This window comes from Solanum dulcamara, chromosome 8, assembly GCF_947179165.1.
Source record: "Solanum dulcamara chromosome 8, daSolDulc1.2, whole genome shotgun sequence".
NCBI classification, from domain to species: Eukaryota; Viridiplantae; Streptophyta; class Magnoliopsida; order Solanales; family Solanaceae; genus Solanum; species Solanum dulcamara.
In genome coordinates, this window is record NC_077244.1 from 59,644,942 (window position 1) to 59,668,219 (window position 23,278).

General features: G+C 33.9%; 2 protein-coding genes across 6 annotated transcripts; both read right to left on the reverse strand.

Moving 5' to 3' along the window:
• Positions 1-238: 238 nt before the first annotated feature.
• On the reverse strand, positions 239-3,475 carry LOC129901578 (peroxisomal membrane protein PMP22). The gene is made up of 7 exons (XM_055976814.1): positions 3,309-3,475; positions 2,702-2,800; positions 2,433-2,534; positions 2,193-2,268; positions 994-1,064; positions 801-886; positions 239-503 (listed from the first exon to the last, which is right to left on the reverse strand). The coding sequence occupies exons 1-7, from the start codon at positions 3,378-3,380 to the stop codon at positions 452-454; spliced, it is 558 nt and encodes a 185-aa protein (XP_055832789.1). The 5' UTR covers positions 3,381-3,475; the 3' UTR covers positions 239-451.
• LOC129901576 (casein kinase 1-like protein 10) lies at positions 2,702-20,101 on the reverse strand. Of its 5 annotated transcripts, none has more exons than XM_055976811.1 (15): positions 19,529-20,101; positions 19,403-19,443; positions 17,921-17,990; positions 17,670-17,818; positions 17,499-17,594; positions 16,831-16,901; positions 11,923-11,984; positions 11,773-11,836; positions 11,590-11,674; positions 11,294-11,420; positions 11,101-11,174; positions 10,960-11,023; positions 5,797-5,930; positions 5,339-5,678; positions 2,702-2,800 (listed from the first exon to the last, which is right to left on the reverse strand). In XM_055976811.1, exons 1-14 carry the CDS (start codon positions 19,602-19,604, stop codon positions 5,370-5,372), a joined length of 1,422 nt encoding a protein of 473 aa, XP_055832786.1. In that variant the 5' UTR covers positions 19,605-20,101; the 3' UTR covers positions 2,702-2,800; positions 5,339-5,369. The 5 variants fall into 5 exon arrangements, with proteins under 5 accessions (XP_055832786.1, XP_055832785.1, XP_055832784.1 ...); XM_055976810.1 differs by lacking the exon at positions 2,702-2,800 and adding an exon at positions 4,658-5,085; XM_055976809.1 differs by lacking the exon at positions 2,702-2,800 and having other exon boundaries at positions 4,658-5,678.
• Between the last annotated feature and the right edge of the window lie 3,177 nt (positions 20,102-23,278).

A 23,278-nucleotide genomic window follows, 5' to 3' on the forward strand; every position in this document is an offset into this window, starting at 1 on the left:
CTAATATCAGAGTCAATGGCTCAATGAGACAAGTATAAAGATGGTAGAGTGATGGCTTGAAGCTCGATTTAATAATTATTTTTACCATGCCAAAGAGCTTGAATATTCATGCGCACAAAAAGAAGCGCCTAAGCTTTGGTGGCTATAAATGTTCGGTCATAATGAGTAATAATATAGAATCTTGAAAATTGATCTATGGATCATGCCACATGGAACTTAGTTTGAGGGAAAGATTGTTGTCGTGCAAGAAAAAAAAAAAACATTGATACAACTTGTATTCTTTAATTTTGATATACTCGAAGCTCGATTAAGTTCATAATAAACTCAAGCTGCAGTACATATTATACCATGTTTCCAAGCAAACAACTTCCACAAGAAACATCGGAAATTATAACATAATCCTCTACCATTGACAAAGGAGAGGAAATGCAAATGAACCCTTCATCAGCTTCTAGGCCTTCTTAGCTGTTATTGATCTTGCCTTCAAGTTCAGGAAAATTGCCCTAAACATGCCAGGCCAAATGAGGGGAAAAGATTAGTAATATTCACTACTAAAAAAAAAACAGAAAAAAACAACCTTTGTCCTCCGGAGGTTGGTCTTTGTGGCGCCAAAAATTCGACCTCCAAAGGTTGGTCTTTTTGGCGCCAAAAACCAGGAAGGTGCCGCGAAAAAATAGTCTTAAACCAACAAGCACTAATGGTCTAGTGGTAGAAATGTGTCATACCACAGTAAAGACGAGGATTCAGTCCATGGATGATGCATTTTATAATTGTGTAAGCAATCAGGAACAAATACTCACCAGCATGAAGCAACAAAGCTGTGGAATAGAACGCGGAATTGCAGGGGCATGTATTGGTAGTTGATCCAGCTAACAATTGGCCAAAACTGCATATTATTATCACACTAATTATTAGTTTTACTAATTTGATATGACAAAACAGAATTTCTCTCTGCGTTTCTTGTGAAAAAAAGATTTGATTATATGATCCTACCTTCCATGCAGTCAGTTGAATAGAAGGATAGTCCTTTCGAACCTTGTTTTTGACAAGACCCCATGGCCTTCCTGTGATACAAAAATTAATCTCTTGTCAGACACCTACATTGTTGACTGTGAATGACAATTCAAGACTATTTTTCGTTATTCTCTGTAGTTAGATTAGTTCTCCTATATAAGAAACTAAATCTCATTAAAACTGGAAGGTACAACAAACAAGATTTCATCTGCAAAAATAAAGACTAGGATCTATTGATCGTTTGCAGTATCTTATAGATAATTTTTATCTTTTTCCACTGGCATTTTTGGAATTGCATCAAGATATTTCTACAAGAGATATCGAAAAAAAGTTACTGGATTCAATAGACTGCATTTCATCTGATTAGCTTCATGCTTGTTAAATAAAGCTCGAATATCCAAATGGTCATGCGAGAAGGAACATAATCTATTGCCTCTCTTTATCTCTCTCTTTCTTTGTTGCTATACCGTAGTCCGCGTGTAACAATGGTATAGAAAAGAGTGTTAGAAGTGTGTAACCATCTCATCTAAAAGCTTAAGCTCTTAGAAAGAGCACACTTTAATTGACTTAATTATATTCTCAACAAAATACTCTAGAATATGAACACAGGCTACAACCTAAATTTCTTGGTCATTGGCATTTTGAAAGAGAAGTTTGTCAGGAAGGCGAGCTTTCCTCCAGCACTTGTATGACAAATCTCAGGCTAAGAAATGACCTGCGCCATCTTTGCTCTGTCGTCATAGTTTAAACCTATCATGATTCTATGTTATGAACCAGAAAAGTACCTAGCATTAAGGAATTCAGAGAGATTCGATATAGGATTTCGTAGACCAACATATTATCTCATCCTTAATTTGGATCAAACCATTAGGATAACCCATATGAGGATTTCTGCTGCTACCAACTAAGTCTAGTAAAGTATTATTCCAACATAGTACAGAGGATATAAAAAAAAGAGAAACTTTGGGTGATGGGATGGGTTAAATGTGGAACAATATATGAGTATCCTTAAAAGAACATCAAATGTTTAATAAAAAAAAATGTTAATTTTCCATGCTCTATGCAGAGAAAACTCAATATGATCTGAATGTAATAATCGTCTTCTAATCAGCTTTAACAAAGCCAGATAGACTAAAATTCAGTTTCTTAGCGTTTGAAGACGAAAGGAGCTAGCGTACCTTCAACAACCAAGCCATAGTACATCATAAAAAAGAAGTTGTTCCAAGGAGATGCTGTCAACTGCTCCAACAAAACCTGGAAAATGATCAAAAGAGAGACTGTTGATTTTAGTAACTTTTTAGCCATTATGCATAACAGTTGCGTACACTCTACCCTTTTCAGACTCCACATGCGGAATTACACTGGATTTGAAAACCAACTAAGCTGCCTACAAAATAAACACAGCTTGGGAGTCTAACCTTTTTAGCAATTGTTTTATTACCCTTCTTTCCTTGAAATATAACATCCATCAATTTATGAAGGAAATGGCCAAAGGGTCCTGAATATGCAAATCCATAGAGCTGCAATATGGAAATTTAAACAAATAGAGCATATAAAAAAGAACAATGATCAGACAACCAAAATCGTCAATTTAAATAATACCATAATTGACCTACCAACACTAGCAATAATTATCAAGATTAGAGAATTTAAAGCCAAATAGTAATAGAGAAATTTAAAGAAGTACCATTAGAAGAAGTAATCTTCTGAATTGAAGCCTTTTGATCCCAGAAATCTTCTGGGCAATTACATCACTGCACCCTACTAAAACTCCAGCAGTGATTGCCTAATTAAGATGAAGAATACAAAAAAAAAATCAAACATTATATACATCAACCCAGAGAAACCATACAAATTTTTTCAAAAAAAAAGAAATTGGAGCAGGGGAAATGGAAAAGGGATTACAAAGTGGGGAATCAAATCCTCACCAACAAGTGAAAGTTTACGTAGTCAATTAACTGAATTACTAAAATTCTCAAAAAAAAATAATGCAAATATTATATACATCAACCAGAGAAACCATATAATTTTTTTTAAAAAAAAAAAGAAATAGGAGTAGGGGAAATGGAAAAGGAATTATAAGGCGGGGAAATCAAACCCAGTCAAAGTTTACCTACTCAACCAACTGAATTACTAAAATTCTCAGAAAAACAATATGATTCAAAATAAGAATTAGATCCTAGATATGAAAAAATTCTTGATGTGATTCGAATTAGTCGGACTCCAATGCGATTATCCGACACGGGATGGAAAAACCAAAAAATAAGAACTAGGGTAAAAAAAAAAAAAAAAACCTTGGTTCTTAGAGGATGGATTTGTAGTGCAGTTAGATATTTTTTCCAAGCTTCTTTAACTATTTCAGACATGATTTTGATTCTGAGGTTCAAAGGAATGAAGAAACAACCCTGTTGACTGAAATTTAGCACTACTCAACAATCTTTCTATATATTAACTTCCTAAGTCTCTATATATAGTATATAATATAATTAATTAATACATGTAGTCATTACTTATTAATAATTTCGGTTACCAAGTTTCATGGAAACCTCCATTCATTTGACTGGAAAATCTCACACCCATTTTTCCATACATCATCATACTTTTTTCAGCTTTCCCAATTTCTTTTTGTGAATTCTTTAGGGTGGTTTGGTTTGAACAGAAAGTTATCCCCAATTATTTCTTATTCACTGTTATTTATTAATTATAGTAATTTGGTTCAAAAATATTCATATTGTTATTTTTGATCAAAAGTGTCTTTCTTCTTTTTTTTTAATAAACATATTTTTTATTTTCTTTTTAAATACATTTTTTTCCTAATAAAAATGTAACATTAATTATTTACATATATATATAAGATCTTAGTAATTATCATTAATTTTTATTTAGATAACAATAAAATTTGTTTTCCTAATAAACTAGGAAATGTTTTTATTTCTCAATCTTTTCCAAATTGAAGAAAGATATAATGCCATAAAACACGATAAAATTATTATATTGTTTCAAATCACAAAATATCTTTAAAATATCATTGATGGAGTTATTTGTTGACCTTTTTTCATATTAACTTTAAAATCAAGAAATACTATTAGCAAATATTTATTAATTAAAAATTAAATATTTCCTATTTTATTAGAATTTTTTTAAATCATCATCTAAATGAAAATTAATGAAAAAAATTACTATAACTTATATTATTGTAATATAGTTTAGAAAGTATATGGAGTAATTCTATTTTAATGGATAATCGATTATGTATTTTAAGAGATTTGTATATGGATACTTGTATGTATTTACGTGCATAGAATTCAGTTGGTAATATATATTGCCACGAATTTACACTCTCACTTGCCAATGAACCAAGCTCTTCGTGTTGTGTCAGTTTGATGAGTAAAATAATCAATACTAATAGTAATTAACTATCACACATGATTCACCCAGAAAATTAAAGGAACGATTGGTTGCTTATTAAAGAGTTATTTATGTATGTATTAAAACTAGAATAATTGCATATATTATTAAAGCTGAAATGACTAATCACAGCATTACTAATATATGCATAACAAATCCCTACAAAACTTAAACAACAGTCACCTCTTTAATCTCATCTCAACAATTAAAGTAGCATTTCTTGGCACAGAAATACTTACGTGAACTGGACAAACCTTTTCTTATAAAAATCAATATGGATAAAGTTAATTTCTGAATCAACTCTGAAAGCTAAATGTTGAACACATCACAATACCCAAATTGATGGAAAATAATCACAGTGCTAGAGTTAAGTGTACTGCCAATTTTTTCTCGAACAGCATTAATCGAACTTGAAAGTTAAAACGGAGACCCATCACCAAAATACATTTTTAACAAGATTTTTGTGACAATATATACTAGGCCAGAGATGGATCAGAGTTGTTTCACTCCCTGAAAGGGAGAAGTAAGCAATACGGTTTGTAGTTGCAACGGAACAGGAACAAGTTTTCAGGTCACAGATTTAAGCTACACCGCTGAGGAGTGAATGGTGAGTACACTCACAGCTCCCTGAAAAATGGAACTATCTGCACAACCACGAACTAGCTGCAAGGAGCAATGTATACAAGACATGGGAGATATTGTCTTCAATGGTGATTAAGACAGGTCTCAAATAAACAAGCAAAAAAACCTTCTCTGGCCGTTTGGCTAGGCACAAGGTCACTGCGAAGAATTTAATGAAAGAGCGCTAATTTGACGCTCCTATATTAGGTGAAACCAGTTATGGGAATTTCACATTAGCTGGGGACAAATGCCGATAATAAGAATGCTTAAAATGCCATTTTTGGAAGTTAGCTACCTTGATGGGGCAGAGTTTTAAAAGATCAGTCTTATTTCCTTCTCCCTGTGCCAATAGTCAGCAGCTCAAAGCTCCTCAGGGCATGGTCCCTGCCCTCTTTTGCAACAGTAGCACGAGTAACAGATGATGATTTGGCTTCAAATCCAGGTTGTGTTTTTTGTGAAGTGGACAGTCGGCCGCTACTTGAACCCAACCGACCAGCACGATTCTCACTGCGTTCAACAGAGGAGCTTGGTCGGCTGCTTGACATCACAGCCCTCCTCGATGTGCTGTCAGTGCGAGACACACGACCTCTTTCAGAATCAGCTTGCTGATGGAAGACCCAATTAGCTGTTAGACACTAGTAGAAATTCCACGTAGAAACAATTTATGAATGCAAATTGAAAAGACAGCTGAAATAATGTGCAGGTCCACTGCTGCAACAACAAATACAAAAAGATATCAAGCTCATAGCTCACCACATCTCTGGAGGATGATAGATGCTCTGAAGATCTATGTCTCAAACGGTCCCCCGGAAAACCACTTCCAGACACATTCTTTCTAGCAAATGACTCCGTAGCACCAGAAAACTTATCTTTAATTTCCTGCCCCACTGTGCAAAATATCAGACAAATGTAAGAATTATTTTTTTGATGACAAGACAAATGTAAGAATTAACTTCTGACTAATGTCTGTTATCATGATTCCCGAAATTTGACATATAGAACCAACCCCCTTCCAATCCCAAAAAACAAAAAAAGTGTTCTTTTTTGTTTTACTTGCGATTCCTGTTATTTATGTTCTTTTCTTTTTTTCATGTGTATAGAGTAGATCAAGAAAAGCCCAAAACAAACAATTCCTGTTTTTATCACCCGTTATATATTCCTTGATCAATAAGCACCTTAAACCCCATAGCATTAAAAAGGGAAAAAGGAAAAACCACTCGCTTATTTAGTCAGTTGCAAACTTGCAATACAGACCATATCAATTTGTAGTCTATGGATGATGTGGTAAGTCAGAGGTACAATGGTTAACCAATACAACTTATGAGCTGCGCTATCTAACATGATCCTTTAGCAGTTAACAAATTTATAAACATGGATATAGCTCATAAAGAGATTACGCTTCCTCAAGATTTAAATCACTGGTGGCGTATTGGCCTATTGAGTAAGAGATTGAAACCATTGACGGGCAATCCCATATCCTCCAGTCAAAAAGCTTGTGTAATAGGGAAGCAGATCATGGATTGTTTTCCTTATGACTAATGAGATTGTCAAGTCGAGACTAAGGAGCGGAAACATGGAGATGTTATGAAAGCTAGTTGTGAAGAAGGCTAGTACGCATGTTATCAAATTCTTCCTTTTGCAGCTTCTAGCATCCTGGGAAAGGTAGAAACTGAATCTATTAATACATTTTCGTAGTGAGATGTTCCATAATGGTGAACAGAACATTTTGTGATTTCTTTGAAAGGAATGGAGGTAGCCATCCTATTGTGCACTCATCCTATTTTTTATGAAAATTCTCAGTAATCTGCTGGAACAAGGAAATTGCTACCCCAGCTGATTCTGCTTTGGATGAAGGAACATGTTTTCTTACAAAGATGTGCAATAGGTTTCTTTATCACATCTCCTCTTAGCGGATGATACCTTGATCTTCTATAACCCACACATGTGATCGTTTATTCTATTATGTAAATAACGTACATATACCAACAGGACTACGTCTTAATCCCAACTATATAGCATCCCACAAATGGTTTGTTTATTCCTATTATGTTTTGTAAAGTCAACTTTTACAAAGATATATATAAGTGCAGAATCAAGCCTACCAGATAGTCTAGATAATTGAGAAAGTTGAAAAAAGACCGAAAGGATGGAAGAAAGAACCTATCAAAACCAGTTTACGTTACACTCATAAAATTGACAATTTCAAACACTCTGAGATTCTTTATATCTTTCTTTCACATCCCATCGTCAATTCGTAAGAAGCTAGAGAAACTAGTGAGGAACTTCTACCACAGTGGGACAAGGGATAAGAGATATCACTTGATAGGGTGGGAGAGAGTGATGAATCCAATGGGAGTAGGAGCTTTAGGCCATTGGGCATTGGAAGATTTACCAAATTCAACCAAACCTCTCGGTGAAGGATTAGGGAAAATAACACTTAGTGACTTAGGGGTCGTTTGGTGTAAAGGATTGCATCGAATAGTCTAGGAATTAAACTATAGTGCCACTTGATTTGATGTTTGGTTTGCAAGTCCGGAATAACTTATCCCTGGATTAATAATTAATACCGGGATAAGTTATCCCTCCTCTTGGGTGGTATAGTAATTTCAGGATAACTTATCCTGGAATAAAATAGAGGAAATGACAAAAATATCCCTTTAAATCTTTTTTATACATCACTTTTCACATTCATGTATATTCACATTATTATTAATCATGTATAATAGCCTTCACAGCCTTCACAACCTTCACAATTCCTTATTTTTATGATACAACAACAACTCAGTGAAATCCCACACGTGGGGTCTGTGGAAGGTAAAGAGTACGCAGACCTGACTCCTACCAAGGTAGGACGGATTTTTATGATAATTCTTCATATTTTTTATTAAAAAATTACACTATACAAATATAATTTTTATTTATTAATTTATTTGACTAATTCTTATGTTTATTTATATTTTGATTTCTCTACTACTAAATTACATATTTTTAATTATATATTCTTTTAGTCACTTGAAAGCTTGTATTTTATATATCAATATAATTAAAATGAAAACTTTAATATTTTACAATTTAAGAGTGTGAAAACTTTAATATTTTACAATTTAAGAGTGATATGTGCTTAAATTAAGTGATATAAATAATAAATCATTTTTTACTTTAACAATTTAAGATGGAAGTTCTATTTTTAAGCTAAATAAGATGAAAGCTTTATTTTTAAATACATATGGTACCATTATGGGAATGCACACACAAAAATATTTAAGTTAAATAAGATGAGAGTTTTATTTTAAGAATGAATAACTAAAGCTTGCAAAGAAAATATAAAACACTAAATAAAGTGAACGGTATTTTTGTAAACAAACAACTTGTTCTTAAAATTTATGCAATGCATATTATTTTGAATACAACAAACCAAACAATCAATAAGAAATAATCTCAGCATAACTTATCCCATCATAGCTTATATTCAAACCAAACGACCCCTTATACCCCAAAAAAGGAAAGTATTTACCCTTAAATGCCCCATTACTTTCATACCCCCTTTTTATTTTAAAATGACGTAAATTTATTTTAAAACTCACGCGCTGACGTCATGCTGACTTCAGCACTCACCCTACATGATACCGATAGGATATCAATATACAGATGGAGTATCACAAAGGATTAAGCTTAATTCTATATGATACCGATAGGATATCAATATACAGATGGAGTATCACAAAGAATTAAGCTCAATCTTATATGATATCGATATGGTATCAATATACCGATGGAGTATCACAAAGAATATATTTTCTACTAATTTAGAGTTTAATAAATAAGATTGTGATTTTAATAATTTTCTCTTAATTGTTTTATTTTTATTTCTTTAAAAAAGAGCTCAATCCAATATGGTACCGATAGGGTATCAATATACTGACGGAGTATCACAGAGAATTAAGCTCAATCCTATATGATACTGATATGGTATCAATATACCAATGGAATATCACAGAGGATTATTTCATAGCAGTGATGCTGACGTCAGGATGATGTCACACGCGAAAGTAAAAGGAGAAAGTGGGGTAAGAAGGTAAATAGTTTAGGCCATAAATCTATTTAAGGGTAAATAGTTTGGTTTGATCCAATTTGGGTAAATAGTTTCACAGTTGGGTCTATTTTATGTAATTTTCCCCAAGGATTATAGGGATTAGCAAATGAAGGTCACCATAGAGTAAGGTACTTCTCTCTAAAATATTGATGTCATGAATACAAGTTGTTTGAATACATAGGTTTAATGTTGAGACTTGACAATGGCAATAGAATACGATTTTGGCTAGACATGTAGTGAGGAGACATGAACAAAAGAAGAATCTCCAAAGTATAATCTTTTAAAGTTGACAAACATAGCAAAGGGGGCAGCCCGATGCACTAAAACTCCTGCTATGCGCAGGGTCCGGGGAAGGGCCCGACCACAAGGATCTATTGTACGCAGCCTTACCTTGCATTTCTGCCAAAGGCTGTTTCCAAGGCTTGAACCCGTGACCTCCTGGTCACATGGCAGCAACTTTATCAGTTACTCCAACGCTTCCCTTCTTGACAAACATAGCACAATAATGGAAATGTTTAGGAGAAAAGGAGGACAAGTGTTTCATGAAATTTCTTTTTCAAGAGGCTTAGGCTTATCCAAGACCCAAACGGGACAAAGCAGGCAACTTCCTTCACAAGATATATAACCACATACAAGTGGGAAAGATGAGAATTATATTGAAATGGATATGAAACAAATATTTTTCGGGTAAATCATACTACAATCGCTTGCTCAATGGATGTGATCAAAGGACTTTAAGAAAATCAATATGTCTAATACAACCAAGAACTTTCTTTACCTGGTGTAATGCAATATAATCCTTATAGCAGACAAATTGAGAAGGAGATGTAACATAACGAATTGGTGTTGGGCGTCTATCACTTATTTGTATTTTTGTTTTTAGAGAAAGCTATCACGCATTAGTTATTACTACACTGCAATTTTGCAGTAAATCTACAGGCCTTGGAATACTCTTTGTTTCATATAACTCAGGTACCACTAAAACAGTGTGGTGGATGATATGGCTCTGGAGGTTGGAAAAGCTGGATGCCAAAAGGAAGAAGATCCAGAAGGGAACTGCTCTTTACACGGTTCAGACAACTTGACGAGAGGGAAAATATAGAATGTCTGGAGGACAGGACAAGACCTGCATGGAAAGTAACAGTAAATTCAATTGTATTTTATCTAACGAAAATATTCCATTTTGTGCTAATAGTTGGATTGGCTATTTTTTGGAGAAATTGATATGTAAAGGTAGCATTATCTTAGTGTGATATTCAATGAAAGGATTTGATTTATCACCCAAAATATAACAAGCCTATCTTCGGTTAAGATATATAAAGTCAAATTTTGTCCCAGTTTTGGTGAGGTAGCACCTACTTTTCAACTTCACAAAACCATGGGCAGGAAATGGATAAATAAACGTAAGTTTATATGATGGATTCCAGGAAGCTAATAGAAGCTGGAACAAACCCATTGCGCTTATCTATAGGAATCTATGCATGTGAGCATGGGACAGAGAGCATTCATCCTCCAAAATAAAGGAAAAATGCTCCGAGTTATAGCAAATGTGAATGCTTGAGCACTGCGCCCCACTCTTTCCCTCTCTCCATGCACATGCAAGTTTGCCTGTGTTTTCCTGTGGTATCAAGCAAGCTCAGGAGAACCACTAATTATTAAATTGACATTGTAGCGCTGCAATCAGTTATGGCTTATTTCGCAAAAAGTTTAAATTAGACTGGAGATGAGGAAAACGACCAAGACCCCAAAGTTGAATGAATATCATATATAAGCAGCTCAAGCTGCTTGCGACTCAAAGCTATCCCTCTAGGGAAGAGGAATACCTGGGGGCTTCTCCACTCTTTCAACAGATGGTCCTGGGTTCAAAGGTAATCTCCCAATTGGTTGCTGGAAAAAGACATCCAATGTTAGAAAATTGCCTCTTAGGGAGGCCGAAATCAAGTCAGCAGATTAAAAAGACAGACCCGTCCTCTTGAAGTGGAGCTAATTTGTGGATACTTCAATGTCGTCCAGTCAAACACATAGTCAAATTGATAACCTGCAACAAGTACACCAACTTTTTAATGTAAAAAGGTGATAGAAATTAATATTACAAGGTGATAGCGATCTAGAAGAATAGATGAATGAATGACTAGCATCACCACATAGAAAGTGTACCTTCTCTTATGAAAAGGTCACGGAAAAGCCTCTTCAGGTACGAGTAATCTGGCTTGTCATCAAACCGCAAAGATCGGCAGTAATGAAAATATGATGTGAATTCTGATTGATAGGATTTGCAAAGTACCTGTTTATTAAAGTCAATAGAAACCCATTGAACTATTTTGATTATGCAATTTGATGCGTACACAGTGCAAATTTAGGGCTGCAGCACTTTCCTCTATGATCAGACTAGCAAAATCTCATATGAAGAATTTCTCATGAACAACATAATGTACAAAAACAAGTTAATGTACCTCTATAGATGTAATCATCTTCTTCTCGCTGATCTTGTCATATTTCTGCTTTTTGGTGCCAGCTCTCAGACCTTGCCATGGAAGACTGGTATGGGCAGCAAATGCTTAGGCGCAGAAGAGACATAATTCATATCGAGAAAAAAGGAAAGGAACCATGAATCAACTAAAACTCTATGTCCCAACCTTCCCCTCAGAAAATACATAAGCACGTAGCCAAGAGACTCTAGATCATCTCTTCTGCTTTGTTCTACATTCAAGCAATAGAAAGGAAGTCAAACTAAATACAAACCAAGAAATATGAATAGGTGCTGAATAATTTTCATCTGTACTTACCAACTCCAAGATGGGTGTTAACACTTGCATAACGAGCAGTGCCTGTGAGGTTTTTGTTTTCCCTGAATATGAAAGATAGAGTTCATTCAACTAATCATGATTAACCGCAGTCATCCAACCAATCCCCATCTAAAGGGGAAAAGACCACGATCTGTGAAAGAAAAGCATCATACGGAAGAAATGTCAAAGCTAAAAGTTCCAACTTCATTTATTGGATATCCACTGTTTAAGATCGAAACTTTATGTAACAAAAAATGCCAAAAAGAAAAAAGGAGTTATGAGCAGCCTCCAAGCAGGAAGCGGGGTAGTTCACTATTTTTTATTTCACAGGAACATCTCCATATGTAATGAAAATTTCAAAAGTATCGACATGACAATTAGTTATGATCCCCAAGGGATAGCTTTGATTGATCCAATCTACTTTCTGCATAATGGGATTTTTGCAGCAATTTTTTCTTTCTTAAATGACTATGCACAAAAGAGATAATATCTCCGTCTCATACATAACACCCTTCTTCTTGTACTCTGGAATGGTTGCCCAACTCATAGTTGATTGTGTCTGAACATTTTCTCGTTTCATCAGCTGATGCATGACAAAACTTGCCCAAAAAATGACATGTTACCAAGTAATTTTTCCTCCAATAGAATTCAGTGACAGTATATTAATCGTTCATCACTAAAAGCGCATCTCTGTTTACACGTCCATTTCCTATCCTACGTGACTTCTGTGGGTACCATCTCAGCAACATTAATGGTACCAAAGGATCCACTGAGAAATTAATTTCAAGGTAAGAAGGTTCTCGGGAACAAATTTTCAACGGCATTCGGATAGGACACAGCTTGCAGCAAGGTTTTTAAAATCTGCCTAGTATCAACAAGGGGGAATGATAAATTTTGTTTGCACAATAAACTACTTCAAATGCCTCTCATTCTCAGCCTGGCACCTACTTAGGAAAAGTCAATGCACACTTTAGAGTGCTAACATTTGGAAAAAGCCTTGCAGCTTGGTAAGATTACAACTAAATCAGTTTGTTCAGAATTCACTCTCGTTGACAAGATTTATAGCTTCTACACTAACATATGTGATACATAAGATACACATATTTTTTTGAAACTGAAGATACACATTAACAGCCACCAATAACCTCTTAAACAACATCAACCATTCAGCTGCGCCCACCCCTACTACTTAGAAAGGATGAAAATAGACCTCAAGAAGCTTCATTCAGTAGCCCCAGATAAATTGAGGGAATATATAAATAGCATGTCTACAGTGAGAAGTCTTAGAACACAAGTTTGATGCCACCTCTCATTTCTCTAGCACTTCGACTCAGAACCACCTTTGACTCTTTTAGTCCCAAGTATTACCCTATCAAAAGAGATGACATGGCAGTATGCCACAACTGATCATTTAAAAGGACATGATAACAAAATAGCACCATTTTTGTACAAGCGAAAGATGCTTTTAGGGGTCATTTGGTTTGTGAACAAGTTATACTGGAATTATAATGTGGGGATTATAATATGAGAATTAAATAATGATAAGGACATGATAACCAAATAGCACCATTTTTGTATAGGCGACAGATGATTTTAGGGGTCATTAGTCATTTGGTTTGTAAACGAGTTATAATGGATTATAATGTGGGATTATAATATGGGAATTAAATAATGATACGATTATTTAGTGGATATACTTTTATTGATAAAATGTTTGGTTATTTGGACAGAGTATGGAATATACAGGGTTAATGTAAATCATGTGTTTGATTTTACACAAGATCAACTTGGATAAACTTTTATTTTCAAGTTTAACCTTCGTTTTCTTAAAAGAGCCCATTTGGCTTAGCTGGACTTAAGTGGCTTTTAAGTACCTAGTGTTGAAAAAATATTTTTTGAGTGCTGGAGCTGATTTCATAAAATATGCACTACGTGTTTGGATAGAAGTATTAAAACTAAAAATAAGATGTCAATGTGTGAGGTTAAAAGTGTTTTTCCGGTTAAAATGTCTTAGATAACCTTAATCATGTTAGGTTATAAAAGAGATCTCTATTAAGAAGCTTATTAGCTGAACTAACTCTGAAGCATCCTCTACTGTCTAATTCCAATTTCCACCAAAGTCTATCAAGACCTTCCTTTGTGCCTTTGAATTTTTCCAGGGTTCTTATCAACTCAACAAATCTATCCACTTCCCAATCATTTAGGTTTCTTCTGAACTGGAAGTTCAATCCCTGTGTTGACCATCTACTGTTCTCTTGCTGTAGATCCAGGCCATGGATGTTTCTGATAGAGGTGTGACCCTTCCACAGAAGCCAAAGTAATCTTATGGATTCCATAAGCTCAGTTCATAAGGGGAGTTTACTTCCTTTGTTATCCTCACCATATTTACTTCCAGCCAGTTTTTCCAGATTCCGGCGATTGCAGACTTTCCAGATTCCGGTAACATCTACATTTTGTCCCTCGGTTCAGATATCTTTAGTTCTAAACCTATGGTTTCCAGCAACCCCACCATTGAACACTTGATAGGTAGTGCAAACTACTTATCTTGGTCTTTCCTCTGTTCAGTTTTAGTGCAAGGGACAATGCGTTCAGGACCACATGGTTAAACAGGCTAAGGATATTGATGAAAAAGATAGGGGCGAATGATGCTCAATTGTGTAGTCAACTATGGAAATCTATTAATATAAAGTTGATGTTTCCAACCATTCCAAAATCCAAACTTGCTTCTTAGTTTAGAAAAGGCTCGTGGGATATACACAAATGACGTCTCTCATTTTTATGATGTTATTTCTCAGTTGACTAACCTTAAAAAGCAGGAATCGGATATGTCTACCTATCTTGGACAGGCTCAAGCAGTTATGGAAAAATTTGATGAGTTGATGTGCGATACTCAAGTGTTGAAAAACAATTGGAGCAACGTGCGAAGATGTTTCTAATTGTTACACTTTTTGGACTTCCATCTAAATCCTTTTTTTAAGATAAAGGTGATTGTGTATTCACAATAGAGTCATCATCAAACAAATGATGAGAATAGGTCACTTACAATCTCATCAGAGCATGCCAAAACTACCATATGGGAGATTACAAATTACCTATGAAATCAACAAAAGGTTCTATATCCCTCACCATATCTTGTTTACACCAAAAATACAAAAGACTAAGACAATTCATTCTGATCTTGCATCTGATCTTGACTTGGTGCGAGATCAAATTTTGGCTAGCCCCATTGTTCCTATTGTGGATGATGTGTTCACTCGATTAGTATGACTGGATGCAGCACTTATGTCATCTAGTCATCCCATCACATCTGCAGACTCATTTTTTCTAGCATCAGACTACATTTCAGACTGGAAATCGACATGGAGGTCGCTCTGGGGGAAACCTCGGTCAAGGTGTGGCTATTACAACAAATTGAGTCATACCCGTGATGTGTGATACTCTCCACATGGTATCAAAGCTAGGTCCATCTCAATTCTATATTCACTGATGTTGGGCACCCTTATGTCCACACTTCAGTTAAATATGTCCAGATGTGAAGGGGAGAGTTAGAAGGCTCACATCAGTAGAAGGATAGATAATTGGTATCCATTATATGATCTTGGGTAATCTTCCCTCATGAGCTAGCTTTTGGGGATGAGTTAAGCTCAATGTTCATTTCTTAACATAATTTAGTATTTAAAAAATCTTGGCTAAACAAGCTTTGCTAAATTTCATCTTGGCATTTCAAAAACTGACTCTTTGAGAAGCTAATAGTTGATCTAAGTATCAACAAGTAGGTCCTCCATTCCTTGCTAAATATAGATTTTCACCTATAAATAGAATGTTATCCATTCCTCCATTAACTTATGAAAAACTAACGCTCCATACAGAGTTTACCAAATAGGTTTTTAAATATCCACCGAGAAGATATGTTTCCCCCATTGAACTCTCCAAATGAAAAATACCGAAAACTGAAGCAGGATAATAAAATCAAATGCTCTCTACTCCAACAGATCCAAAAATGAAGTAGCAGAAAAAACTGACTAAAAAAAAGATTCAAAACATGTCTCTTTGTTATCAGGAAATCATTTTCAATACCAAACACTTTTTGTTTTATTGACCAAATATCTAATCATTGTAGAAGGAAAAACTCCACTTTAGTTGCATATCAATTCTTCAAGGAAAAAAGCATATATTATACCTGTAGGTAGAGCTGTTCACAGTTTTGGTTAAACCCAAAACCAAACCGAAAATTTAACCAAACCGAATAAAAAAAACGACATTTGGTTTGGTTTGATTTTAAATTTGAAAAACCGATAATATTTGATTTGGTTATGGTTATAGTAAAAAATAACCGAACCAAACCGATAATTATATACATAAAATTTATAATTATTTATATGTATAATATTAGCTTTTCATAAATAATTAAAGATATTTTATACCTTTTAATTATTAATTTAAGATGATCGAAGTACTTTTGATTATATTATGGATTCTCTGGTTAGTTTACTTTAAATATGTAATTTTTTCATTTTAATGGACAAAGTTGTTTGTATTTTGAAACCTCTGTTTGACTTGTTCTTTTAAATCCAAACTGCTTTGCAAGTTTGGTCCACCTGATTTGCCATCAGCATGTCTTTTCCTTAATATGCAGCAAAGTTCGCCCTTTTGGGTCGTGAGTAAAAAAGAGCATCATAAGAAATTTGAAGAAAGTAGAAAGAGAATATTTGAATTATCCCAGCTAGTCATAAATCGAAAAACCGAACCAAATCAAACCAAACCGACAATAACCAAACCGGTGGTTATTATTTTGGTTATTATTTTACTTGGTTTGGTTATGGTTTTAGACATTTAAAAACCGATTAAATTGATTTGGTTATGGTTTTAATCAATAACCGACCCAAACCGAACCATGAACACCCCTACCTGTAGGGTATGTGCTTATGTGTTTGAAGATCTCTATACTTCTTGGCAAGACCATAGTCGATGGCATATACCTGTTATAGCATGATGAGAAAAATGAAAAACAAACACTCGTTAAGCTATGCAGGATTTATATCATAGGATACGTTCACTTATGCTCTAAAAGGAATGGATACAAAAAAAGATAAGGAGGGAAAGAGAAGTTCAGCTACACACTTTTAAATTTTAATCAATCAGTGAAGTTTCAAAGGGCTTGAAAGATTAGCCTCAGCAAAAACAAAAGAATAACAACATAAATATTGAAGAAAACGCAAGATTGCTATTAAAACGCCACAGAAGCCATCATTAGTTCTGTCGACAAGCACGTACTCATAATGCACCTTAAAACAACAAAAGAATGTAAATTTTCAACTGATGATCACTAAAATTGTGTCAAACGTAAGAGAGAAGCAAAAATGTTACTCCTCCATCCCAAATTAAAAATTCCTAATTTAAGTGAAACACAAAGCAAAATATGTTTAGCTCCACTTTTTTTTTTGTTAAGTAAATATATTTAGCTCCACTGATGCTGAAGTGTACAGACTCTTAGAATGAAATTCCCTAAACCTAAGATTACCAACTTGTCCAAAGAGCATACTTTATTCGCTTCTTTTTTTTGGTAAGTAGCATACCTGATTAGCTTTACGCCCTAAACCCATTAAGAAGTTATCAGGCTTAATATCACGGTGAAGAAATCCTCTTGAATGCATATATTCGACCCTATTAATCTGCATATAAATTATAATGAGCCTTAGACAAGCCAGCTACAACAATCATACAAGTGGATACTTTATACTACTGACCAACTGATCTGCCAGCATTAGGACTGTTTTCAATGTGAACCTCCTATTGCAATAGTTAAACAAATCCTCCAAGCTTGGCCCAAGAAGATCAATAACCATGGCACTGTATTCACCTTCAACTCCAAACCATTTGAGGTGGGGAATTCCCGCTTAAAATCAACAAAATAAACAATATCAAGCCAGATCAGTTAAGTAAAAAAAAAAAAGAAACACCAGTGATGAAAAGCAAAATGGCATAAGCAATTACTCACTTCCTCCTTGTAGAAGCATATACAGCTTTGATTCATAATGAAGCTGAGGGTGCTTTGTTTCAACTGATTCCTGGGAAGTAATAAATTAGATTCTGGAAATAGTAAAGCCCACATCAAAGAATCAAACCCCATAACTGAACATAGTACTTGAAATACACAACTACAAAAATTGTAACAGAAAGCATTTGTGAGAAACTTTTTTTGAGACTGGTAACGACTATAAATATACACAAATATATTAAAGTTGCACCATAAAAGTGCAAAAAAGACTTTACAAAACCCAACCAATCTTAGGCTACTACTTCACAAGTATCCTATCATATCAACTAGTGATTTGGCATCCTCAGCATAGCTTTCTTTACACCAAAAATAAAACAGAAACATACAATTCATCTTGATTGTCGGCACATAATTGTATTTGTCTTCGGTGATGGGAATAGCTTCGGTGGAGAACAAGATGTGGGAAGGGAGGCTGAGATGGTTTGGGAGTGTAACGAGGAGATGAACGGATGCTCTGATGCCTCCTAGGAGAGGTAGACCGAACAAGTATTGAAGAGAAGTGATTAGATAGCACATGATAGTTTCACCTTACCAAGGACATGACCTTAGATAGGAGAAAGTGAAGGACACGGATTAGGATAGATTATTAGTAGGTAGCAGTGCATTGTCTTGTTGTTCGTTCATATTAACAGTCGTAGTATTGCTCCTGTAGTTTCTTGTCCTTCGATTTCTATTACTACCTGTTGTTTCTTGTACCTCAATTATTGCATTGTTTTGTTGTAGCTTTCATTCTATTACATTCTATTATAATTGTTATTGTTTCTTGAATTTTCGTTACTTCCTTTTCGGGAATGTTTGTCTTGAACCGAGGGTCTATCGAAAACGGTCTCTCTACCTCTGAGACTTTTGACATTAATTGTTTGTCAGAAGTACTATTGCTTCTTTTGTTTACTTAGTTTTCATAATCAAAGAAACAGGGTAAAGTATGCGTACACTCTACCCTCCCAGTCTTCACTTTGTGGAACTACATCAGTTATGTTGTTGCTGTAATTGTATTTGTCTTCAAAAGCTTTATAGTCCCTCTCCTCCCAAATAGTCCACCATATACAAGCAAAGCATTTGTGAGAAACTGAATCATTGACAATAGAAGTAACCACATCTGAAGGTGATAATACATTATATTGAGGTGCCTCCCCAACCCATATGCTTAATTTCAATTAAGAATATTACTCAATAATCAGAACCAATATATTAGCCATATCCAGTAATCAACTCTAACATATAGCTGGACCCAACTAGTTCGAAATTAAGGCTTAGTTGTTGTTAAGCCAGTATTTAGTACAGAAACTACCATTGCAAATTAACAATACTGATCAGAGATATATTTCCCTTATCTAGTTAAAAAAAATCATCTTTTATACACTTTACACCATCATTACATATAGAATCTTTTAAAACTGTTAGCTAAATAAAAACACTCACCAGCTTGACAGCAACTTCTTCTCCACTTTGTATATTCACACCTGATAATAAATAAAAGGTGAATACAAACCTAAAAACACACAGTATTATACATGAAGCAATCAAAGGAAGAGAAATTGGGATTACCTAAATAAAGCTCCCCGAAAGATCCACTGCCGATCTTTCGACCCAGCTTATACTTACCACCAATGACAGAATCCATAGTTGAATTCGTAACAACAGTTACCCCTTCATCAAAAGGATTAAATATACAATGCGAATAGTAGTCCCAGATCCGGTAAAATCAATTATCACCCAAAAATGACTCTTTTTTGGGAAGGAAAAGTTGTTCAAGAACTCAAATACCCAATATCAGTTGTACATACGGGAATACTTGCAAACACGTATTTTCTGATTAAAAAAATAAGAGAATAATTTAACCAAAAAAAAAAGAATCTGAGAAGGATAAGATGAATATAGAAATATTTGTGGGTTTTGCAGTAGGTAAAACTGGATGTGCGAAGAAAATGGTAGATATGAGAAAGGAGAGAGAGGAGGAAATTGGAGAGGGAATTGATTCTTTAAGACGAGAAGGGATTTTGGGTAAGAAGAAGAAGGGAAGGAGAGAAGATGACGTTGAGTTGAGATGCGGGGTGCTACGGCCATAAGGCTTTATTACGCTTCCAAATCATTCTTTATTTATGGCAGACTCGTTAAGAAAATTATATTAAGACATAAGCCCGTTTGGATGAGCTTAAAAAAAGTAACTTTTATGTATGAAGTGCTTTTAGAACTTTAAAGTGCTGAAAGTTATTTTTATAAATAAGCAGTTGAGTGTTTGGATAAAAGTGCTTAAATGAGGAAAATTATGTGAATTTTAGGGTTAAAAGAATAAAAAGGGTAGTTTGGGAATTTAGTTAAAATATAAGGGATATAAAAGTAATTTTCATGGTCAAAGAAAATGACTTTAAGCACTTAGAAGAAAAAAAAGTTAGGAATCCTAACTTTTCATTTTTGACTGACTTTAAGAACTTTCTGGCTTAAAGTTAGCATTAGTCAAACACGTCTAAAAGCTGAAAAGGGGTTTTAAGTTGGTTTTGACCAACTTAAAGCCAATCCAAACGGGCTCATAAATTGATAATGTGTTTGGTATGCAACTATCGCCAAGTTATATAATTGGTTCAAGTCTACTATTTTCTCCTCACGCTTTGAGTTTATACTTTGAATATGATCGATATTTAATGTTATTTTTTGTCCGAATATATTCATAACATAACATTAAATATGGTCACACATCTAGACATGAGAGGAATGCATAATTTGAAAACATACTTTTTGAGAAATCCACGCTTCAGATGTGCTTTTGAATCATTAGTTATGACACTAGTAAATGATCCTACATGAACATCAATCTGAATTGAGACATTCTCTGCAAAAATATGTGATTTAGTAATCCTTTTTAAATCTGCAAAATGCGTCTGACATTTGATTTGCAATTTTCTGCAAGTGAATAGTTTTTTGCACTTTTTTCTCACAAATAGAAGTATGTGGATCAAGATGAGACAATGATGGATTTTTTCACAAAATTTCTCTTTTGCTTTCACTATTTTCTCCCCCTAATTTTGAGAAAAATGTCTCATCAAATCGACAATATGTAAATCGAGCATTAAACATATCTCCATTTAATGGTTCAACATAGCGAATAATGGAGGGCGATTCAAACCCAACATATATTCCTAACCTTCTTTGGGGTCCCATTTTAGTGTGATGTGATGGTGCTACAGGCATATATACAGCGCAATCAAAAATTCTTAAATGGAATATATTAGGTTTTTGGTCCAAAATAAATTGCAATGGAGAAAACTTATGATAATTAGTCGGCCTGAGACGAATAAGTGTTGAAACATGCAAAATTGCATGATCCTACACAGAAGTGGGCAACCCTAGTTTTCATAAGCAATGGTCTTGCTATCAACTGCAGCCGTTTAATTAATGACTCGACAGGATCATTTTGAGTGTGAACGTGAGCTACAGGATATTCTACTCTTATCCCAATCGATAAGCAATAATCATCAAATGCTTGGGATGAAAACTCTGCAGCGTTATCAAGGCGAATTGTTCTAATTTGATTATCGAAAAATTGTACCCGTAATCTTATAATTTGTACAAGCAATTTTGTAAATGTCAAGTTGCGAGATGACAACAGGCACATATGAGACTATTTAGAACAAGTATCTATCAGGACCATAAAGTATCTAAATAACCCACTAGATAGGTGAATAGTTCCACAAACATTCCCATGTATACATTCCAAGAACACAGGGGACTCAATCCCAATTTTTGTTGGTGATGGTCTCACAATTAACTTGCATTGATAACAAGCAATACAAGAAAAATCACCATTTGAAAGAATCTTTAGGTTCTTTAATGGGTGTCCATTTGAATTTTCTATAATTCGTCTCATCATTATAGATTCAGAATGTCCCAAACAATCATGCCAAAGTACAAAAATATTGAAATTAGTAAACTTCTAATTTATTGTAGAATGTGCCTCAATTGCACTAATCTTTGTCCAATACAATCTAGAAGATAAGGCTGGAAACTTTTCTGTAACACATGTCTGCTCGAAGATATTTTTGGTTATACCCAGATATTCAAGATCCATTTCATCAATTGTCTTGATATGATAACCATTTTCACGAATATCTTTAAAACTCCCCAAGTTTCTCTGAGACTGAGGAGAAAATATAGCATTATTTATTATGAGTTTAGTTCCCCTGAGCAAAATTATAATGGTTTTTTCGAAGCCCTCAATCAAATTAGCACTACCAGAAATCGTAGTGACATTTATACTGCCCATACTTAAATGAGAAATATTTCTCACTTTTAAATATCGTATGCGTTTTACTAGAATCAATCAAGCAAATGTCTTCATAATTGCTTTAAAAATTATCCATGTCTTCAAAAAGAATGAGATAAATCTTTATTAATACTTTATTTATTTATTTATTTTAAAGTAAAAGGTAGATAATATAATAATATATAAAAATGATGATAGTTATTTATGTGGATATAAAAAAAATTTATTAGTCATCATAAAAAACTTAAAGTCTTGATTAATTTTTCATCGCAATAGCATATATAAAATCATTACTCCCTTTTATTGAAATAAAGAGAATCAAATAAATCAAATAATAGACAAATTAGTAGTAACAAATCAATACCACACTTTGCTAAATCAAGTATAAAGAAAAGAGAGGGCAGAAAATCTTATAAAAAAATGATAAATAAAATGGAGGGGAGACAAAATTTATGAATAAAGTGATAAATAAAATGAGTGGACAAATCTTATCAAAAGATTTTAATAAAGTTGAGGAGGTAAATTTTATCAAAAAAAATATTTCATTATTATAAAGAAATTTCCACTATAATAAAGAAATTTCCATTATCATAAAAAAATTCCATTATCATAATAAAAATTCTATTATTATTAGCGGAAATTTGTAGATTGCTATCTTTAACATTATTTTATGTCTATTACTAAAAGGTAAGTTTGTAGTAATGCATGAACAAACATTTATAATATATATATATATATATATGTAAATTTTAATATATGTGAACAAGAACAAACATTTATATAATTTATTTCTCAACAGTACAAAAATAAAAAAATATTAATAATATTATCATTAATAAATATTTAACATGATCATTAAATTCTCTCATATGCACAGAACCATCACCAATCAAATAATCTATCTTTCATTCAGGGTGGACAAAAAAATCTACTACATCCAAGTATGTGAAAGCATCATGATTTTTGGCCATAAAATTAGCTTCAGGATTTTATCTTTCTTTCTTAGTGATGCCTGATAAAGTTCAACCAAATATTTG

Coding starts and splice junctions, on each gene's coding strand:
- LOC129901578 (XM_055976814.1), bottom strand. CDS start 3,380: ATGTCTGAAATAGTTAAAGAAGCTTGGAAAAAATATCTAACTGCACTA. Junction 2,535..2,701: donor GAAGATTACTTCTTCTAATG/GTACTTCTTTAA, acceptor TCCATATTGCAG/CTCTATGGATTTGCATATTC. Junction 1,065..2,192: donor CTATGGCTTGGTTGTTGAAG/GTACGCTAGCTC, acceptor TTTGTATCACAG/GAAGGCCATGGGGTCTTGTC.
- LOC129901576 (XM_055976811.1), bottom strand. CDS start 19,604: ATGGATTCTGTCATTGGTGGTAAGTATAAGCTGGGTCGAAAGATCGGC. Junction 19,444..19,528: donor TTTCGGGGAGCTTTATTTAG/GTAATCCCAATT, acceptor ATTTATTATCAG/GTGTGAATATACAAAGTGGA. Junction 16,902..17,498: donor TAGGGCGTAAAGCTAATCAG/GTATGCTACTTA, acceptor ATGCTATAACAG/GTATATGCCATCGACTATGG.